The following is a 22973-nucleotide window of genomic DNA, read 5'->3' as shown; positions in this document are numbered from 1 at the left end:
TTTAAATTAATTTAGCTGTACCCAGAGGACTGCAGCCTTGTATTGACCTTGGTGAAATTTTGTTTAGGGTGACCTTGAATATTTCACATCTAGTACTTAGACTGTCCATAGTGATAGCTGCTTTCTTAATGTTTGTATAGTCCCAAGCTGAAATCTTGACTTTACAGAGCTTGGAAAAAAACACTTCTCTGAAAACAGTCATATTTTGAAGGCATCTCTGCTGCCTGAAGCAGATACCATATCAATATATGCCCCTAAATTGCAGTGTACAGTCATAGCTACATCAAAACAAGGGTGAATATCCATCATCCTCAACTACTTGAGCAAAGAAGTACCGCTTCACAGCAGCTCAGTGTAGTCCTGGTGAAACTTGGAAAGCCAACACAGAGACAAGCTCTCTCTTTCTAATTGTGCTAATGTTAAGGGCTGTTATATTATGCCATGAGGAAAAGAAATAGTTCTCATATCCAAATTTTTTCTAGACATGTCTGCTTGCAAACTTTAAAAAACAAGAAAATAAAAATGTGGTTCTTCCATACAGCTCAAAGCACCTTTGCAGCTGAGCATATGAAATTAGGTCCTGTTATACTGAGGACAGTCGGTTTGTGCAGCAGAAGAAATTCCTTGAGAAGCACTGATGTGTAAAGCCTTTTATTTCCTACGTGTCTCCTAGCATAGCACCAATGATTTTATGTAGTAGATGTGAGTTGCTTTTAAAATCAAACAGGTTGCATTGGAGGTAGATTATCTATTATGCTCTCACTTAGTGAATGTATTCTTTCTGCAGCACAGAATGGATCTTCTATTCTTCCCAGACATGGCTGAAATTCAAAAGATGAACAAAGCGATCCCAGACGGTATTATAATGGATAGCACCCTGAGATATTTATCCCTCACTGTCGAGGAGTTAGACTAGATGAACTAATAGGCAATTTCCATCCATAATATCTGTGATGCTTCTAGTTGAAAGGCAGCTGGGGATGCAGGAGTTATAATTTCTAATTATTAGTTATCTCTGTTTTATTTCTTTGGAGTGTTTGCATTGTTATTGCAATTAAATAGTATGAGGTAAAATTCTTGGTCTCAATGTTATTTATTAAATTAATGTGTTTTCTCTGATGCAAACAAGTACTTTGTTGCGAAGACTACCCCAGTTTGTACAAACTGAGGAGCAGAATGGTCTCAGGTTTAGATGCAAAGTGACCCCGAGCTCCAGTGCTGTACCTTTACCTCATCCCATCTGGATCACTGCGTGCTGCTGTAGTCATGCTGGTCCACAAGCAATCAGTGCTTTTATATAAATCACAAAATTCTGGAATCAGGAAGCTGGTTTTCATGAAGAAAAAATAAACTTCTAGCTTGCACAATTACAGAGAAGAAAAGTGTGTGTATCCTAATGGTTCAGAAGCTAGAGAGCAAAAAAATATATATATTTTTTCCTGATTATCTAAAGCACTGTTAAACCCCCAAAGATGATTCTTTTAAAATTCTCAAATAGTTCCTTATGCTGGGTCTCAGCTTCTCCATTTCTGATTTTTTTTTTTTTTTTTCTGTGCCTTTTCATTCCATTCTTCAGCTATTGGGAAGGGGATGGGGAAGGTTCCTACCTGTACAGGATCTGTGAGGACCTGCTAGGGAGCCTGCCTCCTTTCTGCATCATCAATAAAAATTGTCAGATGCCAAAGGAACTCTTCTTTCATTTTTCAGTTCTGTTTTTCCCTAGTTGCAGCAATTTCAATACTTATCTCTGCATGCCTGACATTTGGGAAATGTTGATAAATGTTTGTCTTTAACTGGAGCCTTGGTTCTTTGTTTACTGCCTCTTTAACATCAATATTTGGGTGACCAGAAGAATAGGGAAAGAACAGCTTTCCACTGCTTTCATGATCCTGGGGTAAATACTGGAAAAAGAAAAACAACACACACACACAAAACCAACAACAAGAAACAAACAAACAAACAAACAACAACCAAGAAAACATACAAACAAAAAACCCAACAGATATAAAACTGGCTATTTTTCCATTTATTTCCTTCCAGATGGACCAGGTGCATACTTAATCATGTGTGCTTAGAACTCTGTAATCACCTATGCACAGAAACTTCACTAGAGCTGGTTTTGAAATATGAGAAAAGAAGTGTTTTTCATTAATGAGAGATGCCCAGCAGTGAAGCTGACAATTAAAATCTTACACATCTGCTGAGTTAGTGATTGAACATTACAAATTTGAAACACTTAAAGCTTTCAGCATCCAAGTGCTGATTTGGCTGAGGTCTGTGGTAACTTGTCTCTCCTGTATGTGATGCCTCTAGGAGGGACATTGCACCTCCCCATGGCAGAGGAGTCTAGAGGAGCCCCCTGACTTTACAGACTTCCCTGAAGAAATTCTGATAGAAGTGAAGTGTTTTCTAGCTGAGACTATTATGCTCTTCAGTGCAACTTTCATGTTTAAAATTTGTAGCACTCAAGTTCTTAAGAGCATGACTGTTAAACCACTTCTGAGGTTCAGCTAGGAGCCACTTAGCTTTTATCAGGGAAAATCTTTGAGGCCATGTTAGGATTAAGGAGAAACTGTGTGTTTGGCTGTTCTCTCAGCTCCCCATTCCATACAGTCCCTTTCTTCTCCGGTACTATCTGGTCATCATAAGGTGCAAAAAGAATGGGACAGAGAATATGAAACTGCATTTATGTAAATTTAAACTGAGTCATCTGGAATACTCTGCGCAGTACTGTCACTGCATGGTGGGGTTTGTCTGTCCTCACTTAGGCATTTAAAAGATGTGTCAGTCTAAAACAATCACTCAACATCCTATGTAGACAAAAGAAACAAGTATTTCCAAAGACTGAGTCTTGTATTAGCTGCCAACAGTAAAGTGAAATGAGTCACTTTGGGTACCTACAGTTGGGCAGCACTTTTGGGTACCTACAGTTGGCCATTTACTTCCAAAGGCATTGCAATCAAGTGAGAGACATTTCAGAGGCAACAGGCAATGGTTAGGCAATAGGCCAAAGTCTCTGTCCTCAGAGAAGAGATGAGAAAGCTTACATTTGATTGCCTTGGGAAAGACATTTATAGCAAGGGATGCATTAAAGTGGAAGTCTTTTCCGCTTTGTCTTCAAAACCTAAGGCAATTAAGTTGAAAGAAGAGAAAATTAATAAAAAAAGTTTTTTTTTTTTCTTTTTTTTTCCAGACAATGTCTGTTTAAACTAGAATGCTTTTTCAAAGGAAGTTGTCTGAGTAAGAAAAATCAAATTGAGTACTTCAAGATCATTTAGACAAATATTTTCATAAACATTTTCCTCAGCTTGTCTTAAAAACACCTCTGAAGTTATTACTCTAGCTTCAGGTCTTGAACCAGTTTTGCAGTACTGTAGAACAGGGTGAGGTCAAGCGAGAAGGGCAGGTTTCCCTCCAAGGGCATCCTGCAAGGTGGGCACTGCAACAGAGCAGGCTGGTGGAGTCACAGCTATGACAGCTATGTCATGGTGAGATGCCATGGCCAGAACCACTGCCTGCTGCTGTGTGACAGCATCCTGCTCTGGTTTCGCTGCTGAGTTGCCAGACAGAAGATCTGTAGGAAGTGGTGAGGGGGCTTTGTAGAGGTCCTGCAGAGCCAAGATCCTGAGCCCCATGTTGCAAGGAAAGGGGGACAACTAGAGAAAAAGTCTTGAGGGTCAAGGGTGGAAACTCCTGAGATGGGGGAGGCTGGAGGCTTATCACTTCTGGCAACACACTTAGGCACCCTTTTCCACCTGTGGTTCAGCAGTTATGGAGAAAATGCAGTGCCCTGGAAAGAGGTGGGAGAGATGACCTATTTGCCATGAGGCATCAGAGCCAATTGAGCTTCAACTGCTGGAGGCTCCAAGAAAAAGGAGAGTAGCAGTTATCAGAAACTGTCTCCTGAGGAGACAGAAGCATTCATCTGCCAGCCTGCCCTGCTGCCTCAGGAGGTTTGCTGCTTGCCAGGAGCTCAGACATGATGTTGCAAACAGGCTGCCAAGGCTTGTCTGGCCTTTGACTATGAACCCTGCTGCTTGTCCATGTGGGCACCAACAATGCAGCCAGGGGAGACCTTGAGGATATCAGAAGTGACTACATGGCTTTGAGGGCAAGGGCAAAGGCCTGGGGGTCCAGTTGGAGTCTCTTTAATCCTGATGATGAGGGGGAAGGGCTAAGGTTGTAGTGGACACATTTAGTGAGGCAGCCCCTGTAGCTGGTGTTGCTGGCAATGCTTTGATCTCTGTGGATGCACTCACTCTCTGAGGAGTAAAGACTACTGAGGAAGAAGGGATTTATCTGACAAAGTGGGGTGAGGATGTCTTTGACAGCAGGCTTCCTTATCTTATCTTCAACCTATGTTTGTTTGCGAAGGGTCTACATTGCCTGAAGAGAAGGAGGGGAGAGGGGAGGGGGGGGAAGTGAAAAATATCTGGGGGACAACATGGCACAACAGGTTCTTGTGCTTACTTTGTGAAAGCAAGATGACCAGGGGCCCATTTTAAGGAACAAATAGGTGATACTGAACTTGGACCTCATGCGTTAGCACACACATCCTTGTGTGAGATGGCTTTCAGGACAGCAGTGCTGCAGGGAATGGACACAGGATGTTCATGGCAGACAGTCTGGGAAGGTGAGGAGCATGAGCAGTGCTCTGTGCAAAGGAGTTAACAAAATGTGCAGGCAGTAGTCTTTTGATGGGACAAGCTGGCCAAGAGTTTGTGGTCAGGAGCAGAGGACGGTTTAGCAGAGGTAGTGTGTTGATACGTCTACTATGCATTGGCTGGTCAAGAAGTGAAAGTAGAGGAAACCTTCAGACAGCTGAGACAGCTGGAGAAAGCCTCAAAATTGAGGGCCTTAATACTCCTGGGGCACTTCAGCCAATCCAACATTACTGGAAAGGCAATAGAGGTGCAGGAGATCTTTGGAGCTGATGGGCGGGGGGGGGGGTGGGGCGGGGAGAAGGGGAAAGGAGGGAAAATACTCTGCTGGAGCTATTGTTCAAAAGCAATGAAGAACTGGTTGAAGGCATAAAGGTTGATGGGAGCCTTGGCTACAGTGATTATGAGATGCTGGAGTTTAAAACAGAGAGAAGTGGGAAAGATGATTAAGTGGAATCACAGCCTCCTACTTCAGGAGAGCAGATTTTGGCTTGTTCAAAGATCTTGGCTGGATCCAATGGGCACCTGGCATGGAGGACAGAGGGACACAGGAAGTTGTTTTATCTTTGGGGACCCTTTTACACCCTCCTCAAAGCTCCAGAATGACTGATTATGGTATGCAGAAAGTCAAATAAGCATGGAAGGCCAGCATGGGTCAAGAGGTACCTCAGGAAAGAGCTCAAATGCAAAAAAAAGATGTCTACAGAAGTTGGAAGCAGGGATTGGCTGTCCTAGAAGAGTACAGAGGCATTGCCTGAGCATGCAAGGATGGAGATAGGAAAGCCTCCCCATCATGGCAATCAGGGGAGGTAGCTGATGACTGGAAAAAGGCTAATACCACTTCCAGCACTTAGAAGGATAAGGAGGATCCAGGGAACTATGGACAAATCAGCCTAACCCTAGTCCTTGGGACAGTGAAGGAGCAAATCATTTTAGAAACCTTTTCTGAGAACAACAACAACAACAGCAACAAAGGACAAGATGGTGATTGGGACCAGACAGACCAAATTTTAACCCTTTACACCATTTAAAACCCTTTATATGTTTTTATGCTCTTTAACAAGGATGAATTGTGCCTGACCAACCTGATTGACTTCTGTAATGAGATGACTGGCTCAATGGATGAGGGGATGTTGTTTACCTCGCCTCTGGAAAGGTCTTTGGCATGGTCTCCTATGGTGTCCTTAGAGACAAACTGGTGAGATATGGACTCCATAGTGGATGATAAGGTGGGTGGAAAATTGACAAGATCTTTGGGCTCAGTAGGTGTTGATCAGTGGCACAAAGTCAAATTATCAACCAACTACCTCTGCATTTTTTTCAGGGATTGATAATGGGGCCAGCAAAAGACTACCAGGATGGTTAGGCCGTTGAGCTAGTGACATTTGAAGAGTGGCTGAGAAAGCTGCATTTTTTCAGCTTTTAAGAAGAGACATCCTTGAGCTGTATTGCAGTCTACAGATACCTGGTCAAGGGATGTAGTGAAGACAGAACTGGACTTTTCTCAGGGGTGCACAGTGGAAGTATGAGAGGCTGGAAAGATTGAAAATGGGAAGTTCCAGACCAATATTTAAGTTAAATACTGGGATGGGTTTGGATCTCCATTGCTGAAGGCACTTAAAACTCATCTGGAGAAGTATCTGAGCAACCAGTTCTAACAGATATGATTCTGAGCAGGACATTGAATAATGAGACTTTCAAAGGTTCCTTCAAATGTATATGAACCTGTGATTCTGTGATTCTGTGATTTTTTATTTTATATTTTATATTTTATATTTTATATTTTATATTTTATTATTTTATTTTATTTTATTTTATTTTATTTTATTTTATTTTATTTTATTTTATTTTATTTTATTTTATTGTATTTTATTTTATTTTATTTTATTTTATTTTATTTTATTTTATTTTATTTTATTTTATTTTATTATTTTATTTTTTACCGTTTCTTTTGATATATTAGGGTTAGCCATGGCTTGCTATTTGGATTCAGAGTTATTTCAGGGAAGTCCTATAGCATCTGCTATGCAAAAGATCAGTCATCATCTACAGTGGTTCCCTCTGCCTTATCATTCTAGATGGAGCTTGGACATGATCTGGTATGGCAATTTTTGGATTAATTTACACGTAAAAATAGCAGTACTGGCATGTCTAAATTTGAATTGCCCTTAGAAACCTGAACTGATGTAACTGTTTTGCAATGCAAACAAAATAGTAATAAATCATTCTAATCAAAATAAATTATTAAAAATTACTGGTTTAGGTAATTATTGTTATTTTACATATATTTTTTTTTTTCATTTTAATTGGTCTTAAAGCTTTAAAACCTTAGTACATAAGGTCCACTGGGTACCTGTATGGCACAGACTTACACTGATTGCGGTGGAGGACGTGCATTATTATACGTCTTTTATCTCCCCTAACAGCAGAAGCTATGCTTCTTTGAGAGATGATGTGTGTTATGCTACTAGAAGGCTTAGTTATTTTGTCTTCATCAAGTCCTGCTGTTGGATGCAGAAAAGAGATAGAAATGTTTTCCTACCCACTCCCTCTCTCATAGGCAATGTATAGTCAGTAGTGAAAGAAGTAGAACACCAAACTGCCTATGTAGGCAGCTGTAGGCAGGTGTCACTTTTCTCCTCTCCCTTTATTTAGTCATGGCAAGATGGTCATAGTGACAGAATTACAACTATAGCAAAGGTACATTCACCACTGATTACAATAAACTGGGAAGTTGAACACAGTGGCTTTTTAACCATGTACAGTGACATGCCATTCTTGTCAGAAATGGAGAAAAACTGTGAGTCAGGCTGGTTTTCATATTAACTATGGGTATATTGCACAGAGCTCTGTTTATGACCAGTGTTTTAATCTGAAATCCTACTTTTTGCTTTAATTTATAATATTTGTAGATTGTAATTTAATTTCTAATATTTGGAAGGATGTGCCAGTAGAAAGGTATATGAGTGTATGGGATTGTATAAAGTTCTCTAACAATAGTTAAGCAGATGATTTAGCTTAGCGAGGAGAGTTAGTAGTACTTGAGCTATTCTTATTTCATTCAGCACTGTGGGGGAAGGGAGGTGATTGATGAAATCAAGCTCAGAACTTGGAGGTTGCTTATATGGTCTAATCTTGAGGTATTCAAAAGGGTTTTTCCCTGGGTAAAAAGTGCAACATCTGTGTGTCAAGAATGAGAAGGGGAAAGACAATCCCCAGAGGATTGCTGAAGTGTCATCAAGCTGCAAAAGTTCTTGAGAACAGAAAAAGTCTATTTTTCTTCCTCTTCACTATGGAACCAAGCATTGCTGCCTTTCATATGCTTGCTGTAAAAGTACTTTGGGGGATCCAGAAAGGAGATCTAATTTAACAATCAAAAATTTCCAGCGTTCCATGTTTCATGTCAAAGTAGGTCCTGGTGGAGTACTTAAGTTCTGTGTGTAGAAGTGGGACTGAGGGAAATGCAGTATGGAAATAGGAGATGGCAGCTGTCTAGACCTGCTTATTTAAAGCCATTTTACTTTGCCTGGTTGCTAGAGTGGGAAAATATATATTTTCTATATGTGAAGAATGGATTTTTGTGCCTACTGAGTACAGGAAAGCTTTTGAGTTTCTGCGAGAACATGCCGTGAAATAAGTTCGTAGTCCATAAGGTCTAAGGACTTCAACTGCTCCAATACAACTAAGGAGAGATGAATTTTTGGTATGTGGTGGTTTCATTCGTATGACACTTCCACTGTGTTTTGCAAAAGAGCGTATAACTTTTAATGCCCTTTAGCACAGGAAACCTAGCTCCTGCAGAGATGTGAAGTAATTATCTGATGAAGTACTATCAAAAAAAAAAACACAAAAAACAAAAAACAAACAAACCCACAAAAACTATTTCAAGGTTGACATGTATTTTGAGCTTATTTTTGCAAATGCATACATTTCTACACATTTAAATTCAAAAGGGAAGACAAGTTCATATAATATGGTTTAAATTTTTTATTTTTTTTACAGTTGCACAAACCTAGTATAGTCTTTTGCATTCCTGCCATCATCAAAGCAAATACCTCTTTCTGCAAACTCACGAACAACGTTAGGAAGAATGGTCAGGTCTTGAAGTGCTGGATCTGCACAGCAGACAGCAAAATCTGAGACTTTCAAAGTTGATGTTAGTTCAAATGAAATCACTTTAACTTATTTATTTATTTATTTATTTATTTTCAAGAATGAAAGAGCTCAAATTTCCGAACAAACAGGTTTCTAAAATAGACCTGTTTCCAAAGAGAATGACTTGGATTTTACATTTGCTTGATTAACCCAAAGATTTTTTGTGTATTAATTCAAAATAATAGGAACAGCAGCACTGGCAGTAGCAGCAGTATTAGTAGTAGTATCAGTAGTAGTAAGGAAGATAAACACATATATGAACATATGTATTTTGGTGAATACTGTAGTGGTATTAATAATGAAAATAAACACAGATATGCACATACATTGCTTGGTGAACACCTGTTATAGTGGAACAGTATATAAATGCTTGAAGCATGTCATGATTTTCTTTTGATAAACTTGAGCTTCCTGATGATTTAAAAGATAACTTGGGAGTTACAGCTTGTCAGGAAAGCAAGCCAAAATAAATTATGTCTTTATAATCTTCTTTAATGCAAAATGCTCTAGTGAGCATACAAAGTTTAAAAACCCAAATGGCTTTTCTTGGATATACTTTCACCACAAAATAATAGCATTTTCTTGCAGATTATTTTAAATTAATTATTTTAAAGTAATGAGATAATTGGTAGGTGATAGTTTGGGAGAGCTATTTGTGAAGTGGTTTCTTTGTTATGCACAAATAGTCTTGTTAGCAGTATAAATTATATGTCTCACTGTAAAATTAAATGGTGAAGTAAGATACAAGGAATGAATAATATTTCCTATCTATTGCTATTGCCATGATTGGCACCTGACAGGTAGATGATTTTAAGGAGTAAAACTGGGGAAAAATAGTGTATTGGAAGATTTGTTAATTAAACTATGCTATACTTCCATAATCTTACTTTTTTTTTTTTTTTTTCTTCATTTTATTCTTCCATAGCCTCAGACTATTCGGCAAACTCTTCAAAGGACACTGCAGTATTTTGAGCATCAAGTTATTGGGTAAGTGTTAATGTGAGGTAGTGAAAGTTGCATGGAGTATTTTCCCTTATGCTTTCAAAGCTATGGCCTTGACTGACAAGCTTTTTAATTTTTATCACAAATTCTTAGGGAAGCTCTGCAGTAGCAGTACACATTAGAGATGTTAGTGATAAACTGCTGTTCAGTTCTGCTTTCATTCAATTCCATCACAGCATGACTGCTCCTCTAACAGTGACATTTCCTATATAAGGAGAATTAAGGAATCTTTTTATAAAAGTATAGGATCTACTCCAATTTGCTTTTCGTAGAACCACATGAGATTTCTGGAAAATGTATTTATGCTATGACCTGAGGCCCCAGTCTTGCAAAGTCCTACATTATTTCTTATTATATACACTGGCATGGTTGCATACCATACTTGCAGTTTTTTTGCAGAAGCAGGGCAGAAAACCACCTCCTAAGAGTTTAGTAAGAAATTTAAGAGTTGACTGAGGAGTAAAAGGGAAGTGATAGCAATTATCATCATGAAAACCTGAGACGTTTTCCCAGTGATTAAAATAATCTCCTTTCAAGCTTTTTCTTACCTGCACAAGTATTTTATTGTCACAGACAGCTCACGTTTCTAACAGAGTCAGAATACAATGGCTGCATGTCTATAGCCCTTAAATGGTGGTGCCATGTGACAAATGAAGAATGCTGTCCTCTGAATTTAATTACACAGATGTAAGGGAATTTTTTTTTTTTTAGGCTGCGCTCAGGGTCTTTTCAGAATTTATGACATTGTTTTGAAGCTCAGTGCACTGGAGGAAATTGTCCTTGCATGTTTCTCAATGTTTGGTTAAAATTCAAAGGGTGCCTTAGCTTGGTAGATGTCATTTGCAATGTTTGCAGATTTGGCTGGCACCTGAGGGCAGTGAGGGAGCCAGTCTTGGCAGATAATTATGATATCCACCAGAGAACAGGCAAAGGGAGAAGCCTTTTGTCTGCTACTTTGTTCAGATGCTAAAAGCATTGGTTGAAGTCTCATGTTAAAAGACTTCAGTGGGTGAAACAGTGCCTTGCAAAAGGCATGTGTGCAAAAACAATGCAGCTTCTAATTTATGGCCACATGTGGTTTACATATCCTTACTTTAATGGGCAAAGTTTAAAAATGGGACACTCCGGAAACCTGTAATTCCCGTAACTTCTGGCACACTTTGACTCAAGTTTTTGAATGCCATCGTAAATTTAGTCAGTGAAAAAACTGAAAACTCAGTCAGTGAAAGTCAAAATTGTCTCTAGATGTCATATATTTGTCCTGTCTGGAGATCTATACTGCTGATACGTACTGTGGTGGGCTAACTTTCGGCAGCTGCAGGCCTCACCCTGCTGCTGTCTAACTCTCTCTCCTCAAAAGGACAGTTGGGAGAAATAAGATCAAAAAAGCTTCTGGGTTAAAATAAAGTCAGAAAAATTCTTTACTATTTACTGTCACGGGCCAAACAGACTCATCTTGGGGGAAATTAATTTAATTTGTTGCAAGTAAAAATAGAGTAGGATGGTGAGAAACAAAGACAAAACTAAAACACCTTTCACCCTGTCCCTCTTTCACAGGCTCAACTTCACTCCTTCATCCCCAGCTCCTTTTCCTCCTCCCTCCATGTGGTGGTGGGGAATGGGGGTTGCTGTCAAGCAACAATAGTACCTCTCAGCTGCTTCTTTTTCCACACACTTCTGCTCTGCTCCACCATGAGCTGTCCATGGCTGCAGTTTGTTCAGGGCATATCTGTGCCAGTGTGGGGTCCTCCCCTGGCTACAGGGTGTGCAGCTACACACCATTGCTGGTGCCTGGAGCACCTCCTTCCTCTCTTTCTTTGCCGGCCATGCTGCTCATGCAGTTGTTTCTTGGACATTTTTGCCTCATCCCTCACGCTTCCTTTTTTTTTTTTTTTTTTTTTTTTTTTTCTCCCTTTCTTAAATGTGTGTTCAGAGGCACCATCGGCATTGCTGCTGTGTCGAGCCATGCCCTGCATTATGGCCACTGAGGCTGGCTGGGACTAGGTGGAACCAGCTGGAACCAGTTGGAATCACCTGGAACCATCTGAGACTGGCTAGAACTGGCTGGAACTGGCTGGGACTAGCACAGGGCAACCCCAGCCTCTCCTCACAGAGGCCCCTGCAGCCCCATTGCCAGGGCTTGGCAATTATGCATAACATAGCATAAATTTTGTATTCATCTTCATGTGTACCATAAAGATGATCCAGGGATTGGAGCACCTCACCTATGAAGACAGGCTGAAGGAGTTAGGGTTATTCATCCTGAAGAGAAGACTCTGGGGAGACCTTATAGCAATTTTCCAATACCCAAAGAGGGCCTACAGGAAAGCTGAGAAGGGGCTCTTTGTCAGGGAGTGTAGTCATAGAATCATAGAATCATAGAATATCCTGAGTTGGAAGGGACCCTTAAGGATCATCAAGTCCAACTCTTGACACCGCACAGGTCTACCCAAAAGCTCAGACCATGTGACTAAGTGCACAGTCCAATCTCTTCTTAAATTCAGATAGGCTTGGTGCAGTGACCACTTCCCTGGGGAGCCTGTTCCAGTGTGCAACCACCCTCTCTGTGAAGAACCCCCTCCTGATGTCAAGCCTAAATTTCCCCTGCCTCAGCTTAACCCCGTTCCCGTGGGTCCTGTCACTGGTGTTAATGGAGAAAAGGTCTCCTGCCTCTCGACACCCCCTTACGAGGAAGTTGTAGACTGTGATGAGGTCTCCCCTCAGCCTCCTCTTCTCCAGGCTGAACAGGCCCAGTGACCTCAGCCGTTCTTCGTACGTCTTCCCCTCCAGGCCTTTCACCATCTTCGTAGCCCTCCTCTGGACACTCTCCAACAGTTTCATGTCCTTTTTATACTGTGGTGCCCAGAACTGCACACAGTACTCGAGGTGAGGCCGCACCAGCGCAGAGTAGAGCAGGACAATCACCTCCCTTGACCTACTAGCGATGCCATGCTAGATGCACCCCAGGACACGGTTGGCCCTCCTGGCTGCCAGGGCACACTGCTGGCTCATATTCAACTTGCTGTCTACCACGACCCCCAGATCCCTCTCTTCTAGGCTGCTCTCCAGTCCTACTCCTAGTAGTGATAGAACAAAGTCAAATGGTTGTAAACTGAAAAAGGGTAGTTTTAGATTAGACATTAGGAGGAAGTTCTTCACTCAGAGGGTGCTGAGGCTGTGGCACAGGCTGCCCATAGAAGCTGTGGATGCCCCATTACTGGTGGTGTTCAAGGCCGTGTTGGAAGGGGCTTTGGGCAACAACCTGGTCTGGTGGGAGGTATCCCTGCCCATGGCAGGGGGCTGGAATTAAATGATCTTTAAGGTCTCTTCCAACCCAAGCCATTCTATGATTCTACAAAATGTTCATTAAATCTCCTATCTCGGTCAAGAGCAGATGTGAGGTATGGTCGTGGTACCATTCCAGGAAGCCTGTGGTATTTATTGGCTGTGGAGGCCTGGCCACCAGGCTTGGTTCTGGCTTTGGGCTATGACTTTGAGCTCAGGCAGTGGGTCAGGATGTGGTATCCCTCTGAAGCAGGATAAAGTTTTTTTTTTTTTTTGCAACATGGCCTGGTGTCACCAAGGGCCACTGAGTGGTGAGTGGTCACTGCATTGTGGACCAGCAACCTTTAACCTTGCTCCAGATGGAAAACCAGTTTGTTGTTGGAGTAACCAGATGTACAGTCTGAATCCTTTCCAGCCTTTTCCATGGGTGCTGGCAAAACAGGCACTTGTTTTTTTCAGAAGTTAGTCAGATGAGGAGTCCAGTCCTTAAAACTGCTATTCATGATTTATGAAGTATAAGCAAAGTATGAAAGCATAACAAAACCGTTAATAAAATACTCATTAAAAATCTTTGTGCATTGAGCTAAATCAATTATATATTTTGCCAAGTGCATTATCATTCTGTTGTAACACTTTCTTTACTTGCATTTCCTCCTCCATCCTCATTATCACCTGCATAAAGCTTAGTATTAAGCTTTAGTCTGAGGTTCTGTTCTGTTTCTGTTGAATTAAGGAAAACCAATGTGGCAAGGCTAAATCAAATAGAATAATTTAGATGTCAGCTGCTTTCTTGTTAGTCTGAGCACAACTCTGTACCTTTCAGCACAGGTGGGATTTTTTTTTTTAATTTTTCTTTAACAAGCTATAACACAAGTTTCATCTCTTCAGCAGATAATCCACAGAGAAAGCTAGGTTTTATACTTGCAGTGCTAACATAATGCGGCATTGAAGATTTCTTCTTATTAGATACTCTCCATTGCCTCATAAACATTCTACTTGGAGTTTACTGTAAAACTTTGTTACAGGATCCAAGTGGGAATGAAGTATGACAAATACGCCTGATACCCTTCCCTCATGCCTGAATCCTTTGATACTGTTTTTTTGTTTGTTTTGTTTTTGTTTTGTTTTGTTTTAAATGCATTTATTCTCATTGCAGATAATGTTCCAGATTCTAGTATAATGCTACTAATGTAGCCCAAGCTACTAATGTGTCATCTGTGTGGGAATATATATGAAGGGGGTGATGGAGGGGGAAAGAAGGAAGAGACAAGGGGGTCTATTATCTACTACCATTTCTGAAAGGTATTTGTCTATCTTGCGTTTGTATAAGGAGATGCCATAACTTCTTTATTTTTTACTGTAGTTACAGGGATGCAGAGAAGAATTTTCACAATATATCAAACAGATGCTCCTATACAGATTGCTCTGGCAATGAAGAAGCTGAAGATGTCTCAGGAATTCTCCAGTGTACAGCTAATGTACTTGGTATGTATTTTTTCAAGGGAATTTGTTACCTTCAGCTGAAAGGCATACTGACCATCTTATTACCAGCAGTGAAACAAGGCATTTTAGTTCTAACAAAGGAAATTTAGGATGTAGGCAGCTACATATCAGTGTACTGATATCTCGTGTCCCCTTTTCAACTCATATTTTCTACATTTGAGTAGAATGATTTTTCAGTGGAGGTGCATTCAGTAGGGATACATCAACTCGGGTTGATGTCAGTGGTTAGGGAGGTTTCACAGGGTTTGAGCTGAAGTGAATTTGCATCTGTCCAGGTCTAGGTCTTGGAATTATTTCAAAAAGTGTTTTAAGATTCTACAGAACAACAGATGCTCTTAGGGTCTATGGACCTGATGCGTAAGAGGTCCTGAGAAACACAGAGCAGGATGACATGAAACATTTTGGAAACTGACATTCACACTAAAGAATGCTTGCTGCAAGAAACTTTTAGAAATGTTGCATGTCAAGATGGTGTCATCCATCACTGAAATGCAACTGTCTTACTAGGATGCACCAACAATACACAGCAAACTCCTGAAAATTACCTGGCGAGCTTGAGCTTCTCTCTGTAGTGTCACTGGAAGCCACCTGTTTTGTGCTGATAGCTCCAGTCAGGTGTCAAGGCTTCATTTAGCAGTTCTGGTGAGCTGTATACAGGAGCTAATGAAACAAGTACTTGCACTCTCAAATTGTGGTGTCAAAACTAAATGGCTGGCTATTTGCATCCACTTATTATATATCCAAATAACTCTTCTTCACTAGTTGTTACTAAGTTTTACTAGTTTTCAGTCAGACCTGTGTTGCTGATGCAAATCTACCAAGAAAGACACACACACACAAAAAAGATGAAAAAGATGCAGAGCTCAACACTGAGAATGTAAATTTTGATTGTATTGGGGTTGTTTTAACTGTTTCAGTTCTATGAAACTGATCATGTTCCTTGTTTTAGAGTAAACTTTACAGCTCAAGCTTTAACCATTAGGCATTTATCTATATTTTACAGGGATCTGTAAGGAGGAAAACTAGAAACTGCTTTTAAAGTTAATAGTTTGAAAGCAGAATTTCCTGATCTATTTGTGATAGTCATTTGCAGAGTAGAAAAGGTGATATTACACAGCGCTACTTCCAGGACTGCACCAATCGACAATAAAATTTTCATTATGTTTTAAGACATGAAGTGGTCTTATATATGAATTATACACAATCATGCCATCTTCTAGCAATAAAGTAACACCAGTGGTCATGTTGTTGGTTGATGTGAGTTTATCAGCATTATGTGTGTTTGGGCTCAGTCTGGAGGTCAAGTAACTTACCCACTTGCAGCTCAGTGGCTGAGCTGTTGTAGCTGTCTGTGCCCACTGCTGTCTAGTGTCATTTATCATCCACTACTTTCATGGGAGTCTGAAATTGAGAGTTCTTGATGTTCTTTCTCTGCAAACAAGGTCCTGGGGGTCCTGATGGGCAGCAAGTGAGTCCTGATAGTAAGTTCAGCAGTGAGTTCTAACAGCAATGATGGCCAGTGGCAGCCTAGACTGCGTGAACAGGGGCAAAGATAGAGATTGAGATGAGTGCTTGCCCCCCTCTACTCAGAACATGTTAGACCACATCTGCATTACAAAATCTAAACCGGGAGCCCATAAATATGGATAAATTAATAAACTGAGGGAGATGAGTTGAGGCCCTTGAGATGGTGAAACATGGAGCACTTACCCTGTGAGAAGAGGCTGTGGGAGCTGGGCTTGATCAGCTTGGAGCAGAGATGGTGTTTGAAACCTCTGGAGCCTACAAGGTTGTGGGGGAAACAGCCAGGGTCTTCACAGTGGTGCAGAGAGTGAGAGATAGTGGCCTAAATTAAAACAGGAGATGGTCAGACTGAGTATTCTTCCCCATGAGGACAATCAGGGAGTGGCACAGGTTGCCCAGAGAGGTTGTGCAGTCTTTGCCCTTGGTGTTTTTTAACCACAACTGGGTGAAGTCCTGAGCAACCTGGTCTGAATGACTTGGCAACCTCTGGGATCTCTCCCAGCTTGAAAACTCTGATTCTGGCCCAGCACACAGCTAACAGGAAGCAGCGGGTGATACTGTGATGACATTTTTGCTAGTTGAGTACTGAGCTTTTTTTCTGAACTTTTATATATCACTCAGAACAGTTGGGACTGTACTTATAATGTCTAAACTTTATTTGCTCTAAACTCTATTGCAGGCCTCAGTAAGCTGCTGAAATTAGGGTGGAAAGTACAAAAGATGGCATTTTGGTTCATTGTAGGTTTCCTCTGACCTGGTAATATACAGGATAAACCTGCAGAATTTGTATGGCATTGTGCAGCTGGAGAGTCTTTCTTCAATGACGCACAGAACTGAAGTCTGAGCTTGCATGATAATTAGAGATGTGATATACCTTCGTTGTCAGGTGAATACTGTAGGTCATATTCTGCCCAAAGTCTGGACCACCGTGTACTACTGACAAAAAAATCCTTCTGGATTTCGTATTTTTATATGATTTGCACGTCTATCTTTTCTATCTTAAACTGTTAATCAGACTAATATATTCTAGTTTAGAGATGACTCTGCTTTCCTGTCGGTCAAAGTGCTTTTTCCTTTGTCAACTGCCTTATCCTGCAAGATGCTAAGGACTGTCAGGGAGGTTCTGAGAGCCTTTTGCTGCTGATCAAAGCCATGGGAAGAGGCTGTGCTTGGCACTTTCCACTTTTGGGTCGCTGAGAGAATTAAGAACACATTAAATTGTAAATATATCCAGTATTAGTTACAGAATATTTTGTTTGTATTTTTTAATAATTGAATGCTAACTCCCAGAAACAAGCACTGTGAGTGATAAGGCAGGACTAATATAAAATAATGACTTTTCGTAACACTGTTTATGTATTAATGTTATTGATGAAACCCAACAAATTAGATATTCAGTACTCACATCACCGTGAAAAAAAATAGTGTTCTAAAAATAGTTATGAATATGTTTTTGTCTTTAGAGTGCTTTTAAATCAATATGTTAGTTGTGGTCCCTTAGCATCACTGAGTGATGTTCAGCCTGGTTTTTCAGTGGTTTTCCCACGGTCTATGCATGTCAGGGACAGAACAGGCTGTTTGAATCACAGTGTAGGAGTAGCAACTAGGCATTACTGTCTTGGGAAATTATTGATTTTGTTGAAAATAAGTTTGTAGAGATTTATTCTTGGAAAACCTCGCATTTTAAAGACCAAATTTGAGTTCATACTAAAAAAATAAAATAATAATAATAATAAAAAAAGGTAAATCTCTGAGCAATTCCCCATTTTAATTTTTAGCTCCTGTCACAACAAGTAAATAGTTAATGGAGGCTGTGTAATTAATTTTCATGTGCATAGTTATTTTTCTGATTGAATAAGGATTAGTAAGAGACTTTTCTATATAAGAAGAACATAACCACATAGATGTGAAATTGGAGCAACTGACATTCCTGGGATTGGAGACAGGAATGAATCTGACTGTGACAGCGGCTAGTGAATCTGTTGAACCAAATCTGGCTTTTGATTTATTTATATGAGTGGTAACAGGGATTTGCTGTCTAGGGCTGCAAGGAAGTGTTTTCTTAAAGGTGCTTGGAAGCAACCTCATGATCTCTTGCCTTAGATAATGTCAACATGAATCACCTCTCCTGACCCTCTAACTGCCTCTAAAATAGTCATTTAGCATTCCTTATTCATCAGAAGACAGTGAAGGCTGAAGTCATTAGTAAGCCTGGAAGACTGGGAGCAGATGCTTCGCACCATGGTCCTGGTGCTTACACTGCTCACAGCACCGTACTGACTGCATGCTGTATACTCAGCGTGATACATGTGGTTTATCATGCATGAATACTGGAATTTTTCTCCTGTCAAGTCGTCACTAAAGTGTGACACTATCTTCCTGCAGTGGATGTGCCTGATTCTTGTCTCCTTAGTAAGTTATTCCTGCTACAAGTCTACAGACATCAATAGAAGTCTTCCTGCTTTAATCCACTGTAATTAAGGGAGCCAAGTCCATCATGCTTAAATACTGTAAACCATGTTTGATATCAGATCAATGACACAGTTTTCCTTTGTGGTGACAGCTTCTGTGGCTGGAATATTTAATTCTGTATCCTTTTCAAAATAGTCCAGACAGCTTTATGACAAGCTCTGCTTTAATTAATTGGTGCATGTGTAATTTTTTCAGTGTCCTCCATAAGCATATCATCCAAAGGAAAAACAAATATCAATATATTGGAAGCTAGGCAAAAAGAGAAGAGAAATCCTAGTCTCTAAAGGCTAGCATGATAAAGTTTATAGTTTGAAATAAAATATTGCAAAGACTAAATGCTGATATGTTTTATCCTGTTGACTCAGATAATGCCTTTAGCAGGCTAGCTATACTCTGTTCCAAGCAGATTTGTGCCGTTAGCCTGAACTTACTTCAGAAATAATGATAAGAAAAAGATTCCTATGATGAAGTATATTATCTGAATGACTACTACATTTCTATATTAAGTGACTATAAATTTACACTGAGGTACGTTAGAGAGAAAGAGTGTATCCAAGGAGATTTCTTGTTTGACCTTAGGCAAGTTTTTATTCTTTCTGTGCCTCAATTTCCCATCTGTATAGCGGAGATAACAATTTCTTTTTAATCCTTTAAGCTATATGTCAGTGCTGGTTAGATTTTAACATTCTCAAAGCAAAGATGTTTTCAAACCATTTGTATATTCAGCATTTTGAGCAATGATGGTCAAATCTTGTTTGGGACTGCTTTTATCCCCGTAATTTAAAATAATTTTATTTCAAGTGAGCAGCATGCATTTGGACTTATTGCAGCTATTCAGAGTACAGCAGAGGATTTCCATGGAGGTGCAGATTGAAACTTTGGATACAGGAAAATAAGGATGAAAATGTTTTTAGTAGCTAGTATGTATAATTCCTACTTAAGAATTTATGTAGGGAATTTATGCTGTGATATAAATCCTTCCTGACCTGTCTTCTACTTATCTGTTGGACAGATACTCTAAGCAGGTATGTACTACAGAGCTTTGTGAAGCAAGAGAAAAATGCCTATTTTTTTCATTTTTCATCCCTGTTTTGTAGTTCTGGTATATCACAATATTTTTGAACATACCAATTGCACAAACTAGATACATCAGCCTTCACCTCACATCCCTGAAACACTCTTTGCAAACACTGCACACAATTAACTCAGTCTTTGTGGACATGAGCTACACTCTTATTTCAAGCCTTCACAAAGCAAAAGTGAGTTTCATGAAGGGACTTACCTGTTTTCCTTTAAATGCCACCGGTATTTCCTTTAGAGTCTCTTTGCAGCAACTGTATAATCTGTCATAATTTTGATATTAAGGCTAATTGAAAGTAACCTTAGTGCATAAATATCTATAAAAAATTGCTATTTTGTGCAAAGTCTTGTCCTTAATGACACGGAAGAAATGTCTTGAAAGTCTATTTGCGTATTAGAATAGAGTATCTACATTGTATGTACTGCAGCACTGTGCTATATATACTGCATAATTAACACTTTTGCACCACCTTGGGCACACAGTCTGAAGTTAAAAATGCACTCATATCAGATAGTTGTTTCAGTAAGGAGGCCTGGAGAAATAATTGCACCTATCAATTGGTTAAGATACAGAAAAACAGGTCTTCATTTTCTTTTATTCAATATATTAATTTATGCAAAACAATTATTTTTCATCTATTATAAAAATTTAGCTTCTAAAATCTTAGAGCAATAACCAAATTTTCCTTAAAAATTTCCTTAAAAAGTTCCTGTTAGACATTTTTAACTTATAGGTTAATAATAATGCTCATCCTCTTGATTTTACTTCTGAGAATGGTGTGAGTACTTGGTTCCTCTTTCATTTCTAAGTGAATATCTTTTTGGGCATTTTCCATTTGGAGGATGACATGCCATGGAGACAAGGATTCACAGATGTCCCAGAGATGTATGTGAAATCCCACCCCAGAGCCCTGTCCCGTCAGGGAGATAAATCAATCATTCAGCCCAAAGACACTGATGAAGAGGTGGAATCTGTTGTTGGTGCAGGGGTTTAGAGAGCTCTTGCTCTGGGTGAAATTTGCATGTCACCACCAAAGAAGATAAGTGCTGTAGGCAACTTTATAATGAGTGAATCACTTCATCCCTAAATACATCTGGCAGGTCTGTTCCTTAGTGCAAAGGACATCATTCTATAAAAGTCTTTTGTTCTTTTGTTCAATTTGTCAAAATTGAAGATCTTTGTATCTGAAACTAAGAAAGTTTCAGCTTTTACCCATATTTTCTTGTTACAAAGAAATACATTTAGATCTTTCTGGTAACTATTTAATAATAATGGTTCATAATTGCTGAGAAATGATACATCTGAGGAGAAAAGAAATACATTGAAGAGGAGATGCAAGGGCAGATTTCAGCCTACAGTGAGATTAGACCAGATTATGTAACTGGAAAGGATTATAGAATCACAGAATTGTTTGGGTTGGAAGGGACCTTAAAAACTATTTCATTCCAACCTCCCTGACATTGGTAGGGATATCTCCCACTAGACCAGATTGCCCAAAGCCCCTTCCAACGTGGCCTCGAACACTTCTAGGCATGGGGCATCCACAGTTTCTCTGTAACCTGTTCCAGGGCCTCACCACCCTCTGAGTGAAGAATTTCCTCCTTATGCCTAACCTATATCTTCCTTCTTTTAGTTTTAAACCATTCCTGTCATAGTCTGCCCAAGCAAAGAGTTGCTCTCCATCTTTTTTATAAGAACCCTTGAAGTAATGAAAGGCTGCAACAAGGTCTTCTCGGAACCTTCTCTTCTCTAGGCTGAACATCCCCATCTCTCTCAGACTTTCTTTACAGGAGAGGTGCTCCAGTGCTCTGATCATATTTGTAGCCCTCCTCTGGACACACTCCAACAGCCCCACATCTTTCTTGTGCTGGAGGCCCCAAACCTGGCTGCAGCACTCCAAGTGGGTCCTCACAAGGGCAGAGCAGAGGGGCACAGTCCCCTCCCTGCACCTGCTGTCACCCCTCTGTTGATGCAGCCCAGCATGCAATTGGCCTGGGCTGTAAGCACACACTGCTGGCTCATGTCGAGCATTTCGTCCACCAGAACCCCCCTGTTCTTCTCTGCAGGCCTGCCCTCCATGAGTTCTTCTCTCAGTCTGTGCTTCTGTCTGGGATTGCAAGATGGAGAAAGGTTTGGCACACTGACTGCTCAGCAGGTGCCTGAAAACTGTAAATGCTTATATATTTAAGGTACATAAATTAGTATCACTTTCCATTTCCTTTCAGCTAAGAAGTGCAGATAGTCATTAGAATGCAACTAATTTAGGATAAACAGCCTTATTTATAATTAAAGTGGTTGGTTTACAAATGGTGTAAAAGGAACCATTACATGGCCCAGAGGACTGGCAACACTAATGGATTTTAATAATACTTGGAACTCCATCCTTGGGGGGGTCTAAGCTATACACACAGGGCTCCTATTATTTAGCAGATGTCTACATTGTCAGTAGAAAAGTAGTCTAAACAAAAATCACATAATTTATGTGATTTTAAAACTAAGATGAATATATCTAAATTAGGAAAGAACAAATATTTATATCAAATGGCCTTATACTTCCCACTGTCAAACCAGAACTAGATATTGTTACAAAGCAGATGAACTACTAGTGAGCAGTTTCAAGATATGATGTACATTAACATCTTGTAGAAGTCTATTTATAAAGTAGGTCATTTTGGGTGTGACTCATTGACTAACTGTAGGAGTTTGCCGTTATTTTAGCTGCTGTGGTGTACCTAGTGTGGCCTCTGTCAAGCCCTCAAAAGTGTGTAGGTCTTATTTAAGTCCTATATCCTAGCAGATGTAACTATCTATCAGTCCTTTTGTAGATGTCTTGGATGCCTTATGAAGTCTCAAGCAGCACTGGATTTATATATTTAATCAGCTGAATTTATCCCTTTATATATGTGAATAACTATGAAAGATAATTTTGCATTTCACAGGAAATGTTTTCAGATTTCATGGCAATTTTATTCTTTCCAAGAAATGAAGTTCTGCTCCCTATGTGGTTTCAATGACATATATATTTAATGCAAAAGCAAATTTAAAACTCCTTTTTTTTTATTGCTATTTGATCTCTAGAGTTAACATGAAACAAAATGGTTCTGCCTTACTTTAGGAATCATCAACATACCGACTGCAATTTTCTTTAGATATACTGTGTGCAAATAGAAGCAGTGAAGTTTCCAGTTCGAGATGGGGGTATCAAATGATGATTGTCTTGCTTCAGACAGCTTGCTTTTGCTTGCAGAATTGGCTGGTGCCGAAAGTGCTGGATGGTGGGAAAAAACACA

At 39.8% G+C, this 22973-nt stretch overlaps 1 protein-coding gene across 2 annotated transcripts in view; it reads left to right on the top strand.

The window, feature by feature from the left end:
- Positions 1 to 22973, top strand: part of GUCY1A2 (guanylate cyclase 1 soluble subunit alpha 2) — a gene marked incomplete at both ends in the record, with an annotated part of 154241 nt that overhangs the window by 5915 nt on the left and 125353 nt on the right. For both annotated transcript variants that reach the window (XM_084293288.1, XM_084293287.1), the window contains 2 exons: positions 9742 to 9803; positions 14467 to 14588. In XM_084293288.1, the coding sequence (XP_084149414.1) occupies positions 9742 to 9803; positions 14467 to 14588 (184 nt within the window). The remainder of the gene's footprint in view (positions 1 to 9741; positions 9804 to 14466; positions 14589 to 22973) is intronic.

Source organism: Netta rufina (genome assembly GCF_964035555.1).
Source record: "Netta rufina genome assembly, chromosome: 1".
Classification (NCBI taxonomy): domain Eukaryota; kingdom Metazoa; phylum Chordata; class Aves; order Anseriformes; family Anatidae; genus Netta; species Netta rufina.
The sequence above is the reverse complement of the archived record's forward strand: the minus strand, read 5'-3'. Positions and strand labels throughout refer to the sequence as shown.